At 37.8% G+C, this 22,086-nt stretch overlaps 1 protein-coding gene across 1 annotated transcript in view; it reads right to left on the reverse strand.

The window, feature by feature from the left end:
• Top3alpha (topoisomerase 3-alpha) overlaps nucleotides 1–22,086 on the reverse strand; it is a 39,901-nt gene that overhangs the window by 12,234 nt on the left and 5,581 nt on the right. Inside the window, exons 6-15 of the mRNA XM_071599177.1 lie at nucleotides 20,993–21,168; nucleotides 14,165–14,345; nucleotides 11,687–11,794; nucleotides 10,887–10,996; nucleotides 9,705–9,909; nucleotides 8,341–8,524; nucleotides 8,070–8,157; nucleotides 7,173–7,448; nucleotides 2,937–3,117; nucleotides 1,716–1,955 (exon numbers count right to left, since the gene is read on the reverse strand). Coding sequence (XP_071455278.1) covers nucleotides 1,716–1,955; nucleotides 2,937–3,117; nucleotides 7,173–7,448; nucleotides 8,070–8,157; nucleotides 8,341–8,524; nucleotides 9,705–9,909; nucleotides 10,887–10,996; nucleotides 11,687–11,794; nucleotides 14,165–14,345; nucleotides 20,993–21,168 — 1,749 coding nt within the window. The remainder of the gene's footprint in view (nucleotides 1–1,715; nucleotides 1,956–2,936; nucleotides 3,118–7,172; nucleotides 7,449–8,069; nucleotides 8,158–8,340; nucleotides 8,525–9,704; nucleotides 9,910–10,886; nucleotides 10,997–11,686; nucleotides 11,795–14,164; nucleotides 14,346–20,992; nucleotides 21,169–22,086) is intronic.

Below are 22,086 nucleotides of genomic sequence, written 5' to 3' on the forward strand. Positions count from 1 at the left end.
GCACTGTTCATTTATAAGTAGTGTTCTGTTTTGGCAATGAGTCCACAGCAAAAAGCTTTTATTCAATGGAAACTGCCACCACCAACTGGACAGGTTAGCCAGGCAGTCTCTGCTATCCTTACTGCTTACAGATATTTACATAGATATTTGGGACAACTATTGTTTTCCTTTGAGCATCCTCTCACCAAAAGTATATCACACCAGTAAAGATACATAGATGAGGTGTTTTGTATAAGTTTCTCCTTCCATCCCTCGTCTCTCTCTGTGGGAGTGGTGTACACCTGCGCTGGCTGCCTGCCTGCTGCGGTGTGTCACATTCCCTACCTGCCATAGGGGGCGGAGGCTACAAGTTGCATGTCCATGTGATAGTCGAGTTTCCCCTTCCGAAATATATTTGTAGTCTAGGGCGTAACTTAATGGAATTTGCACAACATATTGAAATGAAATGAAATAATTGACTTTGTAATTCCACACACTTGAGTGTGAGAATGAAAGTGTGTGGAATTACATAGTCAATTATTTCATTTCATTTCAATATTTCCCCTTCTTGCTTTCCTATTCTAATTTCCACATTATTGGATAGATGAACGTCAAACAAGGAGGTTATCACCAATACAGATGCCCATTTTGAGGACCTCCCAAAATCCTACATTATGAAAGTATTAAAAAAGTTTGAGAAATGCTAAGAAAAACTTATTGAGCTAACAGGATATTACGCTGAACATTAAAATAAAATAATTTTGGGAAAAACATCTTCAGTAATAAGCAGAGTTCACTAATAACTGGCACTGGGATGGATTTCTGGATGAGGATGTCCTTAGTGAGGCTCACATCTTCCATGGGTTGGTGAAAAGGTTGCATACATCGAAGGAAACAAGCACGCACTTTTTACAGATGACCTTTTTCATAAGTTTGATGACAAGGTCCAAGGAATTCACTACACCATATTCCATGGAGAATTTGGAAACCTCCCTGATGAGTTTTGTCTTTTATGTCTTCATTAAGTCTTTTTGTTAGCATGTGATTGGGAGCTGACATATTTGATACTACTGGTCTGATTGGAATCCCATTTTTGTGAACTTTTGATAGCCCGAAAAACGGAGACAACAAATTCCATAAGCAAATACATATGGAATTTGTTGCAAATACATAAAAATTTTTACAAGCATAGGGCATTTAATTATCTTGTGAAATTCTGCTTGTGTTTGTTTACAAATGACTTTGCCATTGCCCAGCCAAAGACTTTGGCAAACAAAACACTGGAAATAATATCCCAGAGCACTCATAAAATGAGGGTCCGTTCCAAGGAGGCATTTTACACCTGCAGGTTAATTAAGACAAACCTTGGAGAACATTCCCGGCTCCTTGTTTTTCATCAATCACAAATAATTGCTCTCATCAGCAGGATGGAACCTTTTGAGAAACAAAAGATGTTCCCTACAGTCTCAATAAAATTCCTTTGCCAATCTAAAGAAATACATTTAGAAAAATTAAGATTTTTTCTGTTTCCTCAATTACATATTTTACAGAAGAATTGAGTGGCTTTGTCATACCATTACAGTACTAATATCTGGCAAACTAATGCAAGAAATATAATATGCACCTCAAAGGCAATATAAGTGGCGCCACCAAGACTACAAATATGTATTCACATTTTCAGCACCTGCACTTGGGAGATTGAGTTCTACCATGTGACTAGAATGGCATGCACTTGCCTGTGTTTGGTCCAGCCTTCCGCACCGTGAGCTTCAAAGCATTCTGGCCGCACTGGCACACGATGGGAGCATCCCCAGCGGCAGGTGGACTATGAATTACAGGAGCCCTTGTCGTGGCAGCATGTTCATTCCTCAAAGATGAATGGCTGGCATACACATCAGGCAAGTTTTGGCTTGACAGCCCCGTTGAAGCACTGCGAAAGCCACTATCTCTGCTCTGATTTTGATTCATGGAAGCTGCTAAATAAAAGACAAAAACAAAGAGTGGATTTCTTGAGAACTCTTTTCAAAATACAGGATCTGTCCCAAAAGCAAGTTGAATAAGCCCAGGAAAAAACTCATTGAAGGTAAAGGTGAAAGACACTAAAATTCTTCAAAGTAGCTGCCTTCCACGTTGGAACACCAGTGTCAGTGTTTTTCTCAGTTGCAGAATGCACCCTGGAAGGTATCGACGGGGACATCCTTCCACTAACTCGCCTTCACTTCTTTGACGGCTTCCAAAGTCCCGATATAGGGGCCCTTGAATTCCATCTTGATCATTCAGAACAAGAAGAAGTCCCGTGGTCCTAAGTCGGGGTACTTCTTGGATTTGAATCACTTTCACACTGCTCCAAGAGGTCACGCGAGATCGTTGCACAAGCAGCCTCTGTTCATCGGAAAGCACCATGGGGACCATCTTCGTGCAGATCTTCAGTAACCATGCCATGCACAGTACTTTTAAGGATATCACACCCATCTGCCAGCATTTTAACACTCATGCATCAATCAGAGTTCAACATGTCCCTGACTTTCTTCTCATTTTGGTTGGAATTTGACGTTGATGGTCGTCTAGAGCCATCTTTGTCCTTGGCATCCTCTCTGCCCTTCCTGGTATTATTGCCATAAGCTTTCCTCCGCATGGCAATGATCTTGGAGCCTGTTTTTTTTAGTACAACACAAAATTTCATCGCATAACACTGATCCTTGTAAAATAGCATCTTCGATGCGTCACTAAAACAAGAGTTCGAAATAGCAGCGATGCGTACAAGCAAATGCTTGCAGGTAACTGAGGCCGGTCTCGTTGACTTCCCTAAATCCCCCACTATCTTTCCTGTAACTTGGCGCACCTTGCCAGTGGCTTGCTTCAGCAACGCAAAGTCATTCAGCTTACTTTTGGGACAGATCATGTACCCTGTGCTTACCTTTCACAACTGGAGTATTTCAACAAAAATATGTACTCACCTGAGTTTGTACCCTGAGTGAGACTTCTTTGCCCTGAAGTGGCTCTTGGCGTATTTATGTTGAGGCACTGAAGGAAATTTGGGTCACATCCTCCGAGACAACCCGTGTACTCATCTGGATAAAATGGCATCAATGACTGCCGCTTGAACTTGAATTTCAGTTGGTGGATATTTGGTCCACACTGAAAGAAACATACAGAGAATAATTAATGCAATCACCAACATCAGGGGCTCAATCTCACAATCGCCTCAAGTACTTTGCAGCATCAGATTGCCACTTCATTTCTCCATGCTCACACTTCCAAGCATTTGGCATTCAGACCAACTTCTTCGACCTTTCGGCTGGGGCATTTGTTGTGATAAATGGAAAAATACGAGCTTGTTTCAGTCACATCACATGTCACAACAGTTTAGCTTTAAATTCAACAATTTCAGAGTGTAAAAATCATTCGCCTTGACTGGGATTCGAACCCAGATCCCTCAATATCCGGTCGAGTGCTTTAGCCACTTAAGCTACCGAGGCATCCTCTTAAACTCTGAAATTTTTGGGGCTTTTAAAGGAACAAGATGTTGTGACGAAATACCGTACATACAATGTCACAGGCATTCGTAGTCGTGCGCGAGGCGCCAAAGTCCACGAGGTTAAAGCCAACTTTAAACACTTATGGTGTTTTCACTTTGACAAATTCCAAAGAAACTGCGGGAGATGCCGCAACAGTAACTTTTAACGGAGTCATCCGCTAATGTGCATTTCAATGCAACAATTTCAGAGTGTATACTGCGGCATCTCCCGCAGTTTCTTTGGAATTTGTCAAAGGATAAACACCATAAGTGTTTTAACGTTGGCTTTAACCTCGTGGACTTTGGCGCCTCGTGCACGACTAGGAATGCCTGTGACATTGTATGTACGGTATTTCGTCACAACATCTTGTTCCTTTAAAAGCCCCAAAATTTCAGAGTTTAAGAGGACGCCTCGGTAGCTTAAGTGGCTAAAGCACTCGACCGGATATTGAGGGATCTGGGTTCGAATCCCAGTCAAGGCGAATGATTTTTACACTCTGAAATTGTTGCATTGAAATGCACATTAGCGGATGACTCCGTTAAAAGTTACTGTTGCGGCATCTCCCGCAGTTTCTTTGGAATTTGTTTAGCTTTAGTTTAGCAAATGCAACTATGGAAACGGTCAGAATTGGAACTCAACCAGTAGACTATTTGAAGGGGGTTATGGGTTGTCTCAGTCAACCAAAGATGTATTTAAGTTGATTAGCAAAGATCATACATTTTTTATTCACATAGCTTACTGTGCAAAACTTTTCTTTAATATCATATTGTCAGTTGTGTGGTAAAAGTTTCACTGACTTGACTTCAAAATTGCTTCAGCAGCATCCATTGCAAGATGAAGGAAACTCAGTTTGCCAACAGCAAAAGTGAATGTAGCATATCACAATGCACTGAAATGCTGCTTTCACCAAACAAGTCTTTATCCAAGGCCTATGTAATACTACAGGGCTTCTGTAATTTCTTTTTCCTTATATCACACATAAAAGATGGTCTTAATGTTTAAAGGGAGGAAACAACCAATTTCAAAGGTAGGAGGGCCACGATCTTCAGTCACTGCTCTTAAAGAAGTAAACAATAGCATCACTGCTGCCATTGTAATAGAAGATGATTTGGAGCACTCTGAGAAATATTGTAAATTTCAAAGGGGCCACTTCCACATTGGTTCCATGGATCTCATCACAATATTTTAATTATCACATGACAGTCAATGTTGTGCCTTCATCATCCTCCCTTTGGTCCAGACTAGGGTTCCATGTGATATTTTCTCATTCTCCAAAGTGAATAAACATAATAAGCATAAAAGAAAAAGAAGCATAAGAATAAAATAATAAGCCTGTGTCTTTGCTCCTCATTGACGTGCCTTATATCATGTACATACTTCACCCACCTGGTATTTTTGTATTGTGATCTCTGGGCAAATAAAAAGTAATAATAATAATAATAATAATAACACCTCCACGGAATTAATAAAATAAAATGAAAACTCCTATAGCCGTAATAAGTTACCACCACTTATTCTGCAATGAAAACAAAATTTTGTTTTGATGGTTTGTGGAAAAAGATATTTCATGACAGTGACCAACCACAACCTCTCAACCAGAAAATCCTTCTACAGTAGTTTGCGGGAATGGAACAAATAATTCCTTTGGGATTTAAATATTTATTTCCTTTCATTTAATTCACACACAAAATGAAAAGTAACATCCAACTCCCTTTTCTTGATCTTCTTTTAACTAGGAGTAGCAGTATTTAGGGGAGGCGACCGACAGCTGAGGTCATTTGCGCCATAGGGGATGGACAGGAAAGGATGAAGGGTGGAGAGAAGCCCAGCGTCGGCATTAGCCTACTGTTAACGAAAGGCGCCAAAGGGTCCGCTGCTTAACGTCCCATTCAACGGACGGCGTACTCCCTCAAAGTGCCCTCCACAAAGCACCTCAAGTAGGGATCGAGATACCTCTGATAAATATTCAACACCACCGGGATTTGAACCCGAGCCCTCTGGGTGGAAAGCCAGTACAATATCCACCGCACTATCTCGATCTCCTTTTAACTAGGAATAATTATAAACTCAACTCTGACGCATACCGTTAACCTACACACCCGGACAACTACATTCACCGGGATTCCTTTCTTCCCTACAGTAACAAACTTCTTTTCATGCACTAGTACACAGACTAGTTAATATCCCACTAGATGAAAGTAATTATTTGAAAGAGTAAAAGAATATTAAACATATCACCACACAAAATGGCTTTAATGGGTCTAATATAAATGACATATTAAAAAAATATAACTTTAAGAGACTCATTAAGAATTCCGTCACCCAAACTCAAGACGAGCCCCTACAGTACATTAAACTACCTTACCACCCTCAATTGACTAAAGGTCTATAAAAGATATTTAAAACAGTTAATAAAAAGATTTCTTCCAGTAACAAGAATGAACTTATATTTTGTTGGGGATCACAAAAGACAAGATTGACACAGTCAATAAATCAAGAATTTACCAAATATCTTGTTCCCTATGTGATCTTTCCCATGTGGGGCAAACACGCAGAAACATTAAGACAAGATTGAAGGAACACATGGCCCATTTTAAATATAACAGAATGGAAAAATCCAATGTTGCTCAACACTTACTAAGCACAGGATATAAAACCTCGGGAAACAAAAAATTTTCACCTCACCAAACAAATGGCCAATTATTTACTTGACGCTTATGAAAATCTTTTTATCCACAAATTTAAAACAAATGTTATTAGTAGCAACAACGGACCAATTCCTTACTCATCCCTTTTCTCTATTTTAAAAAAGTATTTCAAATTCTCCCTCGATTCTCTGTTTGAGAGGTTGTGGTAGGTCACTCTTGTGGAATTACTTTCTCCGCAAACCATTACAACAAAATTTTGTTTTCATTGCAGAACAAGTGGTGCTTCCCTATTATGGCTAAAGGAGTTTTCATTTTATTTTATTAATTCCCGAGACCATAGAGCTCAATTTCTTTTATCTCCATGGAAAATGCGTATTTAATTATCAGAAGCAGGAGTAGGCAAAATGAACATGTTTAAGCTTGCGGCAGCTGCCAGTGACACAATACTGGAGTCAAATCAATTAAGCCTGTATCATATGCACACAGCACATTATGCTAGCAATATGAAATAAAATATTTGTACAATAAATTATGAGGATAAAATATTTACGATCACTATTTATGGAACAGATCTAGTATTACATGGAATTTAAGTGGGTTGATAACGTGCATTACATGGTGCTGATTCCAGGCAGCATTACTTACCTCTCCTATGCACATTTTACCCTTACCTACCGGCAGTGGAGACTGATAAAATGAAAAACCTTGAGGAAAATGTTCGAAACTATTTTTTTTCAGTCTGAGTATGAGCTTTTTTTAAAAAAACTTTAACTCAGAAACCAATATCTCAGTTTTGGGAATTTGTTGAGATACCTAGGACAAATAAATGCAACAATTTGGAATGCACAACATATTAAATGGGACGAATCTACCACTTCTGAGCTTGAAAAAACCATGCAACTGTATCTCAAAAAACTCACTGAAGGGAAGTGAAATTTCCTGATGTGCATTAAGTCTTCTTTTGACTTAGCCCACAAAGAAAGGGAACGGCATTTAAATGTGCCAGAATGTTTTCACATTAACTCACAGTAGGGCATGTTTCCTCAGCAATATCCACATGAAGAACGTCACTGGGCAGCCAAATGGCATTCCGACACTCTGGAAAGTTTGAGCACGACACAAAGTAGCTATTGGCATCATTCTTCCGCTGCCTGAGAACCATTGGAAGCTGACACTGTGAACATGGCATCACTTCCTTCGGGAGCCCCATCAATCCATTGTTCTCGGCATCAGTGTTGCCAGGAGCGACTGGCCTTATTTCCTCATTAAAGTACTTCCCCAAAGCTTCATCAATCTTGGATGCCTAAGAAGGACATTGGGTCATTCTTTTTAGTTCGCAAACAGAAAATTATGACAAAAATACTAAATTAGTAGGAAATAGGACAACAAACTTAGTATCTTAATTCTATATTTTTAGATACCAAATTGTTATCTCTAAAAATAACAATTAGTGCATGCACCAATTATTATCATATGTCACATATATTACTCAATTGCCCTTAACCTTCCCATACCCTTCCACCCCATGCCATATCACATCATAGCCAGGGCACAACCACCTCTTCCCTAACCCACAATAACTCTGACCAATACCTACAACCTTCTACCCTTCCTCACCCCCAACCATGACCAATCTATTCTAAGCATATATATATTCCAGTGCTGCACGTCACTGAAATTTATGCCGGATGATGTTGCAAGCCAGTGGAACATGTTATAACATAAAATAATTTCTGTGAAAAAGTAAAAACTCTTTTAATATAGGAATTAAAATATTTAGGTTTGAGTTTTGCCCTCCAAACCACAGAAATGACTGCTATGGGTGAACAAAAAAGAAAACTGCCGAAGTAAAATTACCCTTGATACTAAAAATTACAATAAATATACATACTGTCCAAACAAAAGTTATCAAAAGAACAATTACCTGTTCCAAAGCTCTCTGAAATACCTCCTTGTACTTGGCAATTTGTTCCGCTAGAACTGCAGCGGGATCCTTTGTTCCCAAACATATGCTAAACAATGAGAAATTATATGAATGTCACAGAAAATAAATAAAGGATATTTTATGTTAAATGCAATATGCAGTTGAGGCATCTTCAAAAACAACTTCTCAAGGGAAACTACTTCATTATTTCTAATGAAAAATCATTCAACAATTGAATCATCCATGCAATGCTGCAATACAAATTACTAACCACTTCAAGTCATGCTCCAGTTCAGCTCTCAAGTTTGGCTTGGACATTGGATACCCCATGCTGTCATAGCCTTCCACCAATCCCATTCCCAAATGACTGGGCATGAAATTGACTTCGTTGTGCAGACCAACATACTCCCTGGACTTGATAGTTTCTATATGATCAGCATGAGTGGCATCAGTGCCTTTATTGGGAGAGCACAAAAGAATTGAAAATTTCATCGAAGCAGTTCACAGTGAAACATAAAGATGTTATGATTCAACCTGGTCTGTAATACAGTGAGCTCTAGCTGAGAATTCCTTGGTAAAGCACACTTTTCTTATTGCCATATCCATTTCCGCAAGTCCTGGTTCAAGCCATCTAATTAAACCTCATTGACATGTTTTAGTTACCCCTTTTGTACATTCAATAAAATACCTAAAATTAATAATTATCTACATGAAAGTACTTAGATAACCTGGAAGTAATATCAACTAAAACATATCAAAAAAGATACTTTCTCCTGTAAAATGATCAAAATTACATCACATAATATTCCATTTTTGTCAAGAGTTAACCTTGTCTAAACTTTGTCTAATCTGATTTCAAACTTCAGTCTACCCAGCGAAATCTGCGGTCGCCGAACATTGCCTCAATAACGACCACAGAACCAACTTTACCAGCACGAAGAGGCTATGCCACGCCAATGGCTACTGGGATCGGGTGGTGAAAGAAGCCGTTGAAATCCGACTAGACACCAATACTTTCAACAGAGACAACGGCTTCCAAATCAGTAAAACTTGGAAACCAGTGCTAAAGAAAATAAAAAATGCACGGGAACGCACCCGATTGGCCGTAGCGGAGCACATTAACACTTCCGACCAATCAGGGCACACCTGAGGCTTGGCGGAGAGTATAAATACCAGGCCCTTTTTTATGCTCTGAACTTCACCCTGAAGACGATGGCAGAGTCAGCTATCGAAACGTCGGTGTACTGCAACCTGACCCGGTGGGAAACCCGAGAGAACTTCTTGAATACCATACACCGGGAAAACCTGAAATCCTTCAGTACTAACAGTCCACTGAATTGCTAAACGAACTACATCCTCACATGAATCAAAAGTGAACGGCAGTGAAATAAGTTGACTTTTGTGCAACTATAAATTTAAACCAAACTTTTGATTCCTGTACCATGGTCGTAATTTGATTGGCAATTTGCCTTGAAGCAAAGGAATTTAATTATTTCCTCAATTTAAATCCAAAACTACCTCAGGCTTCACAAGGTGAAAATGATCCTTCAAAGATGAAATTATGCAAACTTTGTACATTCCACTCCACCCTGCAAAGTTGTCACTAAAATGTTTCAATTCAATTCACATACTCACCAATACCATGTTTTTCCATGAGAGCAATCAGATCAGCTTCCGTCAAAAGTTTTGGTGGTTCTGTCTCCCCTTCCGTCATATTTATAGATGTTGGCTTAAATCTTTGTCCTTGGGTGTAGTTATGGATTTCTCTGGCTTCCCATTTTTTATAAGGATAAACATCCAAATAGTTCCTTGCAATAATTGCCAACCCATTGGCACAAAACTGAAAGGATAATGTTTCAAAAATTCTCAGGATATTGGATTAATTGTTCAATACCAAACATATGTATACTTGTTTCAAATTTTTTATGCAATGTTGCCAAAATATTTGGCCAAAAAGAATATACAAAGTTGAAATTTCTACATTGAAGAATTCTGAAGAATTACAGATGCCAAATGCAATATGACATCATTTCTTCACAGCACCGAGGGTATATATTGACTATGGTAGATGGTACAATATGGTTATTATTCCAACATTATTGAAGAAATACTCAAGTGAATTTTATGTCTTACTTAAGGATAAAAAAATTAAACCTTAAATGGGTGGTAAAAACTTTATAAACTTAAGCACATACTTTATTCTATTGATTGTTAATCTGTACATGTATCATTCATCAATCGTGAGCTGCACAAATATGCATGTGCATCATGCTATTAATCTTAATAACAATGTACGTAATATAAATGCTCAAATATGTTCCATCGATAGGCTATACCTGATGTTACATTAATGTAGAAGGTATAAAATTTAAATTAAAGGGATAGCCAGAAAAAAATCAAAAACAAAAAGGAAACCCAAGAGTTTGCTAAATTAATTTAAAGAATTTATACATGAGACAATATAGATCCCAGCCATGTGGATACATACATTATATGGATATTTGGGCAAAAAAAGACAATAAAACTAAACTTTTGTTATACATATCATTTACTCAACAATCCAAAAAGAGGGGCAGCCGGAAACATTTTGTGAGGAACATATATAAGAAGTTGTAAAAATTATTTATCTTTTTAATAGTCCGTGCATTCAAAACTTGGTAAAAAGATGTTTAAATTAGAGAGAGGTTAAAAAGCGAGAGAGTGAATTTCACTCCAAAAGTTACACATATATCCAGGAAATGTTTCACCAGGGATTCAAACATGGCTTACTTAGGAATAAGCAAGAAACAGCAGTCACGGAATATGTGCACACCATACCTTTTCATTGGCTATGTCAATTTCTACCACAGTCTCCATTCCTTCAGCATCTTTTGAGCAGCAAGCCAAGAAGTGCCTCACAATCAACTCATACAGTTTTCGCTCATTCCCTGCAAATTAAGTAATTAGTATTCATGATCAATTTAATGACAGTAGACATTACTGTCTATAGTTACCATTTTCATTCATTACCTTCGGACATTTTAAAACCTAATATCCCAGAAAATTCATGGGTTTGTAAATGGAGTGCACATCTTTGCCACCAGTGACAGTGGCAGATTCATCAGATGAAAACCCCATTGACCCTGATTAGAGTGATGGAATACACCCAGGGTAATTTTAAGGCTATGGTTCATCCTTTCTTCTTGGGGTACTTGGGGGTTATATTAAAGGCCATTGTTAAATGTTTTATCACACGCTTAAAGCATAATCAGGGTGGCCAACAATTAGATCATTACTGATTCCAAGTTTATTGGAGTAAAAAATTAATTTTTCAAAGTTTTGCACAACCATTTTCACTAATTCATATCCCTGGTGTAATCAGACAAACATTGCTGAATTTCCATGAGCAAATCCTTCTGAGTTTCCAAAATTCAACGCTTCTCTTCTCAATTCCAGTTTTTCTCAAGTATTGTATCAAGGTTTTTCCTTTTCCCAGTTGTTCTTTACTTTTCAAGGATTGAAGGATTGCTGGTCGCTCTTAACATTGACGTGAACACGCACATCAATGCGTGCCATGCAAAGTGGGGAAATTCCATTAAGAAAATGTACGCCCTAATTAACCATCAAATATTTCTCACCTGACAATGATGCTGTGTACTTTGTGGGGTGGATTGGGGGATGAGCTTGGTCAGACTTCTTGCCCTGTCTAGGATTAGGCCCTTCTTCCAGCACCCGAGCTGCAAAGCCTGGGGGATGGAAGTAACACATCATTCATTGGCATTGCACTTCAATAGGTTCGCTCTCTGTTCAAATGTTCTCTGAACACTAACATGTAATTTAATTTATAGAAGTCTCTCTTCCATTGACGAATAAATGTTCTCTGAACATGATATCATTATTTTATTCACATAATGAGTAACCCCCGATTTTTCATACCAACAATGGGAAAACTGGGACACTTAAACAAAATAATGCAATTGACTCAAAGAACTACAGAGATGTCACAAAAGTACCTACAACAGAGTCATCCACCAACGCACACTGCAAAAGCAGGGATTTCACAGTGCACAGTAATTATTTGCCTTGACTCAGAATGATAATGACTGGATCTGGGTCCAAGTGCAGGTCGAGGCAAATGATTTTTACAGTCAGTGAAATAATGTGATAGGTTTGAAATCAACCATTTGATAATGTAACAACAAAATTTAACTACCCACATGAAAGACCGTGTGATAACAGTTCCAAATACATTTCCAGCAATGAAGAATTTTGATCACAAAAATGCAAAAGGAATTAAGAGCTGTTACTTTCCTAAAAATCCATTGGTTAATTTCATCATGAAATCATTAACGTAGACTAAGGAATGCAGTAACACTACTGTTTATTAAATAAAGAATAGGCAATATTAATTATCAATCACATAACCATTATTAAATAACAGCAAATATACATATTTTCAGAATAAAAGGTGAAACTATTTTAAAGTATCATTCAAATATGTAATCAATAAGATACATAGAGAAAAATGCCATGGAAACTATGGCAGTAGGGTATGATTCAAAAACACTAATTACCACATTTGAATTAATTAAGGGTTCTGACTTCACATGTCAAATAACTGCTGTATACATTCCACTAAATACATACATACTTTATTATTCCTGCAAAAGTAATTCCTAGTCGATCCACATTCCAGGCAACACAATAAATTTGCATCATAACTTGCAGAATAATATATGCCTCCACTCCTTTTAAAGCATAAAATTTTCAGTCAGATAGGTTTCTGATGGACACGGAAAAACAACTCTACAGTGCTGTGTTCTCTGAGGAAGCAAGCTTTGAAACCACACAACACCAAACAATGAAAAAGCACTCTGCACTGCAATGCTAATGGTTACACTCTTCCTCATCATTTTCGCCTCCACCTTCAATAGCCTCATGCCCTGCTCAATTTTTTTGCCAGAAAATTTTCTCTCTTCCCCAACCATTCCTGCCACATCTTCCTCATTCCCGTGAATCCTCTCACAACACCAATTATTGGTAGGGCTTAGAAATTAAAAAGAATCACTGTACAGTACTGGTGGGAGGAAAGGGAAGCCATTTAAGTGGTGGTATATCATGAAACACACTATTGAGGAAGGCGATTGGGAAAGAACCTCAATTATTTCTCCCAAATGTGGCAGTCAGCAATATGACATAAAAAATTTTTAGAGGGGCAAGTTTCTTCAGCTGACGTACATGTCAATTTCCCGGAAAGACCTTGCATCTGCACAATCAGAGCAGAATTCGGCTGAGGGTGTCTGGAGGAAATATGCGAACTTTGACCCAAGACCTAGCTGACAGTCTATAGATGCATGTGCCTGCTTCACATTCAAATAATCAAATCATATCATGCTTTAAAAACATTTCAGGTACATATATAATATGATCAAGACTCTTGAAGAACAAATGAGAATTGGTATGTTTAGAAAACTTTACAAATATGTAAAAATATTGAGATTAGGTACAAATTCTTGACCTATGCAGCATGGCCATTTCTGACAAAATATTCTTAAAAAGACCTAGTTATGTTTCAAAACAAATTTTATAAAGTTCTCAATTAGTTACAAAGTGAAAGCAAGAGTTTTGGACCAGCAGTCAATTTTATTTAGGCATTCTGGACTTGCTTCAACCTCTTTCACAAATAATAAAGATATTAATGTTACAAGCAATTAATCCTCCAATGAGATGAGGTAGTCCAGTGGGCAGAATGCTGAGCTACCAACTGGAGAGCCCCATTTGGTTCTAGGTAACACCTCTGCGCACCCTCAGCTTCATCCATTCTGTGTGACTTTTCAGGATCTTCCAGGGAAACCACAAGTGGCAAAAGGAATAAGGAACTTGCCCTGCATACACAAACACACACACCCTACTGATCAGTGAATTCCACATACCGTAGGGCTTAGTAATAGGCAAGTTTTACCTAAACCTATCAAACTAACCTTCCCTCCGGTTGATGATGGTGGTTTTGATCATATTCCTTCCAAGGATAGAATTTATAGCATTTCAAACTCATATTCACCCAATTGGATCATTTTGCATCACCATGTATATTTTGCATTCATGAGAAAACTTACCACCCCAAACGTGATCTTGGACTTGCTCGGACACTAATCCTCTCAGGTTCAGCTCTTTGGGGAAAATGTTTGTTTCTGTCCTCGGATAGCTAATATAACCTTGAACGTATAGTTTTTCAGCAATCTTCATTGCTTCCTTTGCATTTATTTTAAGTTTCTTTGATGCAAGTTTTTCAAGCTCCTGAACAAACAAAAAGAAAGTATAACATTTACTTTAGAAATTTGAAGAATTGAACGAGCTATCAAAATTACCCATTGATGATGCAGACTCAAAATATTCAGCTGAATTTTCTAGGGCAACTAGAACACACACTCCACCAGACTCGGGCCCAAAATTGAACAGCAGAATGAGGAACTTAGTCTTATAATGGTCTCATTAAAAAAAGATAGCAACTCAATGAAATTCGAAGGTTGCATTGACTCCAATTGAACTCTGGTGATCGTAAGCTTGGCAACACAAGACTGGACAAATACTCAAATGGTTACTGCATATAATTCCAGAGGGTTGAGGCACCAAAGAATTGAAATACATGTGAATACAGAAACAGATGGGAAAAGTTTTATTCAGCACAAAAGACTAACAACTCCAGATTTCAGTTCAGGCAAGACAGTGTTACCCCCACAATGTCCCTGAATTGAATACCCCGATTCAGTCCCTTATGAGTAGGGACAAGGGTCCACAGATCTCATAGGAATTTCCTCCCCTTACCCTGTGCGTACAGAGACCATGCTTTCCCGACCAAGGTGGGCAGCCCTGACTCCCCAGCCTCTTTCTTCACGGATCAGGAGGAAAGGTTCTATGCCACAGGACCGCCCCCTCTCATCGGTGATTTAAAAGTGAGAAAAATCCCTCTTCCACCCTTCCGCTAACCCTCGCTTGGGCATGGCCCTTGGAACCATAATATTTGAGGGTGGTCTGAACAGATTCCAACCTCCACATGAAGATGTCAGCACTCTTAAATAGAAGCTGGTGAATTCATTGTTCATCTGTTGACAGTTACTCACCAAATTTTCAGCCATTTTGGACACGCAGTTTGTATGTAACAGTCATTTAAGTGAGTTGATGAGAACATTTTTGTGAAAATGGACAAAATCAACTATCGAGCTGTTATTAAATATTTGTTTTTGAAACGCCTACGCAAATCAAAGATGAGTCGGATGGGGACTCTGACCAATCATTTACCACAGTGAAGTTTTTGGCAGCTGACTTTAAACGTGGTTATAAGGAGACGATGAATGTTTGGGACATCCAAAAACTGCAACTACCGACGAAAACATTACCGAAGTTCACCAAATGGTGCTAGACGACTGCCGAATAAAAGTGAGAGAGATAGCAGAGGTTATGAACATGTCAAAAGAACGTGTTTGTCACATATTAAATCAACATTTAGCTATGATAAAGCTGTCCACACGTTGGGTGCCGCGTTTGCTCACGTTAGACCAAAAACGTGTTCGAATGAACATTTCACACGCTCTGTTGGTGCAGTTTAGGCGCCGATTAATTACCGTAGATGAAACTTGGATACACCATTATACACCCAAAACAAAAATACAGTTCAAACAGTGGACTGCAAAGGAGGAACCAGCTCCATAAATAACAAAATTAATTTTTTGGCTGGGAAAGTGATGGCGACTGTTTTTTGGGATAGCCATGGAGTTATTTTGATCAATTATCAACAAAACAGGAGTTTCACTAAATAACTTTGCAGTTTCCACATAAAATAACTGATTTATTTTCAACTAGTTTTGCTACACCGTAGCATCTTCAGGAACGTACCATAAATCAGTTAAATAAAAAATCTGAAAATAAATCAGTTATTTTATGTGGAAACTGCAAAGTTATTTAGTGAAACTCCTGTTCGCAATGGGTTTCCACAAAGTCTCGGCCTCAACCATCAATCACATCTGATCGATTATCTTTAAAAAGGAAAAACCATTACAGGGGCATATTATGCTTGACAAGTTGAAGGCAGAACGTGCAGAAAAACGGCCACGTTTGCAGAAAAAGAAAATTCTGTTTCACCTAGACAACACACCAACAAGTCTCACACCTCAGCAGTTGCCATGTCGAAAATCCATGAATTACAGTTTGAACTGCTTGGCCATTCGCCTTACTCTCCAGATCTAGCCCCAAGGGGCTTCTTTTTGTTCCCTCATCTAAAAATTGTGCTCAGAGGACAGAGATTTTTGTCAAATGAAGAGGCAGTCACCTTCATGAACAAGTGTTTTGCAGAGAAAAATGCCGAGTACTACTTGGACGGGTTACAGAGATGGGAGCATCGCTGGGAAAAGTGTGCAGAGTTACAAGGAAACTATGTTGAAAAATAAAAAAAAAATTTCGGAAAAAATGTCTTGTATCTTTGTTAGGTCAGAAACTTTTCAGACCACCCTTGTACCAGTGATCCCAAACCCCTAATTACCAGTTTTTATCCTTAGTACACTGTCCTCCTTTGTGCATTGATACCATGTGCCCAGTCAATGACAACTGGAGGAAAGCCCCTGACCTCACCCGCTTTCTCCACAGCCCTGGGAGTTTGGCGCCCCTCCATGGGACACACCCCCAATGGGAAATCATCCTTCATCCAGCAATGATGTTCTCTCCGGACTTCAAAGGTCTTTGCACCTATTTATTTTGTCTTCCCCACCCTCTTCCCCTCTTTTTCACTTACTTCTGCGTACTTGCTTTTGAGGACTCTGAGTCATGACTGTTACATGATGATGATGCAGTTACTTTAAAACCGGTCGTATTAAATTTTATTTTGTGGAAAATTGCCAATTTATAATTTACCCACACCATACACATCACTTCACAGTTTGTATGAGGAACAATCACAACAGTATACTTGGCTCAACACAAGTACCTTGATTGCAATATGCACCTGATGATGCCAAAATGTGTTGTGCAATAAAACTGTTTTAAGGTGATAAGGGCATGTTTTTTTTCAGTCAAGTACTCAATGATTTTTTATCTGCAGCCTGAGCCTCTTCTCAGCAAGCAATGGAAGCCCCATGGGGTGCCGTTAGTTACCTTCCACCCCAAGATTCAGTCTGCATCATTTGCGGGCACAGAATATCATAGGTGTCAATGCAGTGGACTTTGTGAGAATATGGCAGATGAACACAATCTTTTTACATCTTCAAAAACATGAATGGATAGAAATCATGAAGAAGAATAATATTTGTGGATGAGTTCAACAACAATAATTTCAACATGATATGAGAACAAAGGAAGCTTGATAGAGTGGAAGCAGAGAGACATGCACACTTGACTTTCCCAGTATGCCGTTGTGTCAATGGATACACCATCAAAATGCTTTCTTTCCCTATGAACTACAACCTAGATGTGGTAGAAGGGTTTCCGTATTCTGGGGATCCTTAGAGGTGTGCTAAGTGGGAGCAATGACAACTACTCCTGGTAGGACCACCCATGACAGGTCGAAGGTGGGAGACAGTCGTCAATGCAATGCCTGTTCCCCATTGAAGCAGCTGCAAAGACAACTGAACCAAGTGGGGCTTGCATTTGAGAGATGGTGTCACGCTGAAAACACTATTGATGAAGGCATGAGGAAATCACATCCATTATTGTTCCAAAGAAAATTTGATAGACACAATGACAAAAATAAGTTCTTGCAACTGCAGAACTCAGCCCCCTTGCCCACATGTGTCATGCCTGGAATAGGAACATGTGAGGCTGCCTCCATTGTCATCACACAAGATTCTTGCAAAGCAGAATTGGCAACATCAGCAGAGTAGAAGACACAGAAGAGGATCGCATTAGTTATAACAGGGATGGGAATAGGGAAATTAGAAAATACATGTACAAAGCAGAAAATGGAGAGAGAAAATATGGTTATTTTAGGTCTACACGAAGTGATATTGAAGGTAGTGGGTATTTTTGGCCCGATAATTTTGGAGTAATATCCAGAAGGAGACATTTCAAACACAACAATAGACATAGGTATATGTAATGGATGCTGGAAGATTCAGAGATACAGTAAGTTAGACTATTTTATGATTAGGCACAGATTTTGGAACAGCATAATCAATTCTCCCAGTTTACAGGATGTGGAAGCAGATTCAGATCATAACTTAGTACTGATGAGGAGTAACCAAAAATGAATCTATATTATAAATCGATATACTTTTACTTGTGGTACAATGGTATAAACTATGTATTGATAACTACAGATGAAACTAAAGGGAGAGTTAATGAGAAAAGAACAAGGAAACCATGGATGACAAAAGAGATGACAGGAAAAATAAACAAGAGAAAGAAATGGAAGAATTTACACACCGAATTAGAGAAAAGGAAGTACAAGGAAATACGAGGGTAGTCTGAAAAGTTTCCAACCCCAAAAATTTCTGAATAAATGTCTTGTATCTTTGTTAGGTCGGAAACTTTTCAGACCACCCATGTATTTAATAAACTCAGGTGGGAAACCAATAGGGCAAAAAAAGTATCGCCAAAGTCACAGAGTGAGGACATGGATAGTTTACAAAGGAAGATATGACTTCACTATCAAGAAAGGAGAAAGAATGATGAAAAAGAAGGGAAAAATTGGTGCACATTATGAATGATATGGCAAGAAAATTATTAACTGACCCAGTAAATATTCAAGCGACATGGAAAGAAGGGATGTAAATGATTATGAAGAAGGCTATCAAGTGTAGACATAGAAGGAGAAGAGGATTTAGATGAGGATAACTCACATTCAGGCTCACTCCATGGTGAGATAGTAATGACATTAAGGGAATTGAAATCAAATAACACAGAGGGAATAGATAACATCCCCAAAATATTACTGGAGGGTATATAATTACATAGAGAGAAGGATACAATTCGCAATGGAAAAAAGGGATTTTATGGGTTCATTTATAGTATTTATGAGGAAGGATTTCGGCTGCAATATTTCATTAGATCAGTGTAGAATCTCATTCCAAAAAAGGGGAAGGCAGCTGTAAGTGAGTCAAAGAACAAGTTTGACTTCTCACACAACAAAAGTGTTTTTCAATTTGTTCATCCAAGCTTTCTTCAGTTGAGGAGATATGTCTGTGTGGTACTCTTGGCATAGTCTGAGGGCAATACTGAAAAACCCACAACTCATTGCCTATAATCAAAAGATAGACTGAAGAAATCTGGGTCACCTTCTACTCTTTGAAACATCAAGACTTTCCAATCGTTTTTCTGCTCATCAGTAGTGAGGATGTTTTGCACAAGGATTGAACTCGAAAAAGTCTACAATCATTTGATACTGTTGCCAGACCTTTAAGTTACAGGCCTCCCTGAGCAAGGTTCATATCTTCCACTACTTCTGGGCCATCCAAAAGTGCTTTGTGCAACTGAAAAATTTGTGGCTTGACTTTTCATAGGTGACACCTATGAATTTAATAATTTTAGCACAAAATTTGATTGTACAACATTTCTCCTAATTTTCATGTTCCATTTTTCATTACACACCACCAATTAACTAAAATACTTATGATGCTGTTAGTAATTGTATAGCATTTACAGGGAGTTAAAAATTCTATAGAGCATCTGGAAGGGACCAACTAACATGCCATGCAAATGGGAATATACCACAGTTGTGCCAGTTCCATTCCTTTTCAGTCACATCTCATATAAGATATGCAAAAAACTAGCAGTGTACACTAATATAAAATTATTAAAGGCACATTTACCATAGCTTATTTATAAGGAAAAATGAAAACAAAGCTAAAATAGATAATGATATTAAAAATTTCAACGTTATGTTTGCAAGAATAAATCAGAAAAATGAAAACAAAATTCACCCAATGAGTCAACCCAAAACCCTGATCCCAGGGTTGGCAAGCAACTAAGTTTACCATATCAACTCCGATCAAAGACTAAAACCTGACACTAATGAGACAAGTGGATGAGATACTAATGAATGTGACCCATACGAATGACTTACGCAGTAATTTAATGTGATTTTTTTCACCATATTTATGATAACTACATCTAAAAAGGAGCACTGGGGAGCTCAAGGGAACATGATTGCCAAATTTCAGTGAATCACAATGCACATTGCCAAATACTCACCATAAATGCATCTTCACACACTAAGCACATTATAATGACTAAAATCACCATCAAATATTTATACATAACCAAGATTTCCCTAAATACAAATGAAAGCTAAGGAAATTTATTGAATAGACACCTTCAACTCTTTACCTATAATTTCATCATGGGAGAACATAAAAAAGACAAAAAGTTAAAGAATATAATGATATGCATTTCCTTCCAGATGTACTGAGCCTCAATTGTGTCTACAGTATTAAAGAGCCCTTAGCTGTCAGTCGCCTCCCATAAAAAAACTAGTATTAAAGATTAAATAATTATGACTTTAGGGGTAATTGAATTTATTTCCAACCACATTTTAATATACTACATCCTATTCAGGCCTTTGTCAACTAGTAGAAAACTAATTATTTCACCATTAATCTGCTCAAATTTCACCAAACCACACCTGAAACTGCTCAATTCATGCATATAGAGTCTTTGGAAACCTAGAATGCAATTCTTAAAGAAAGCCTCAACAGGTACATTATTTCTACCATATAACCCAAGCATTTCGAAATAATTTGGAAAAATAATTTATTTTGAAGAGTTTTCCAACTTTCTCACAAATAATATTTCCTCAATTGAAAGTTTGCATAGATTTCAGTTTTTACTATCTGATATTCATGATATTCTATACTTTTTCAATTTCAAATTTAAAAAACACCAGAAAAATGCTTGTTTAGGGAGGTGGTAGAATTTTCTCACATTGAACTCAGCAACAGATGTGATGCCAACACACTTACAATGGTGTCGAGGGGAAGAGGCCTCCAGTTGCTCTTCGGTTGGCTTTGAACCTTTTCAACAAGTGCAATGTTGCTCTCCTCACACAACTCAAACAACATCTGACATATCTGCCGATCCATCAAACGTACCCGTTTCCAACTGAAGTCAACTGATAATCCTTCCATTGTATGGTTAACTGTGAGGACAGAAATGAAAGCCTGTTTAAATCACTTGTGATTAATAAACATTACAATATGTATTTGATCGTTTCTGACTCAACTTTGTGGAAGTTCATGTCCATTAAATGATGATCACAATGTATTTTTTCACAGTTCTTTATTTTGGTACTTCTAGTTTCAACGTTTAGGCGTCATTTTCAGGTACCTGATGATGATGCCTAAGCGTTGAAACTAGTAGTACCAAAATAAAGAACAGTGAAAAAATACATGGTGTTCTTCATTTAATGAACATTAAAATATTGAAATCTGAATGCGTTCCTTCATAAAGAGCCAATGCTCCACAGATGATTACATCTTAGCAGACGCAATGTGGTGTCAAGACAATTCACCAAATACTACATGAAAGGATGACGAGTGGGATTGTAAAATATGGGATTTGTAGAGATAGACATGGGGAAATATTTATTATTATTTGGTCCGAGAGGAATACTAACAACGGAGTCACTGATGAAGAGAGAACATCTATGGGAAATAGGACAACTGAAAGAGTGAACAAAGTGAAACCCTGAGTTTACATTTTTTAAGAGAAAAGTGAGAAGTATGTAACTTCAAAGCTCATGAAGAACTGGGGTAAGCAGGAAAATATTTTAAAAGGATATGTTCTTGTTCTATAAACTGAATATCTCACAGCATTATAATAAAATAATTAATATAACAACAATTTGTGTGTACAACTAAGTGCAGTAAATTAAAATAAAAAGGCATAACACTAAAGTATTATAAGCACAATTTCTCATTTAAGAAGGTTTTCTATAAGCTATAATAATATGTCTTTTATTTAACCATTGTAAAATAACAAGATGCAATAATAATAAATAAATAAAAACCACAAGTCTCCAAATATTCACATTAAATTTTAGCAGAATTGTCAGTTT

The sequence above is a fragment of the Hetaerina americana genome, unplaced genomic scaffold (genome assembly GCF_022747635.1).
Source record: "Hetaerina americana unplaced genomic scaffold, ioHetAmer1.1.p SCAF_108, whole genome shotgun sequence".
NCBI lineage: Eukaryota > Metazoa > Arthropoda > Insecta > Odonata > Calopterygidae > Hetaerina > Hetaerina americana.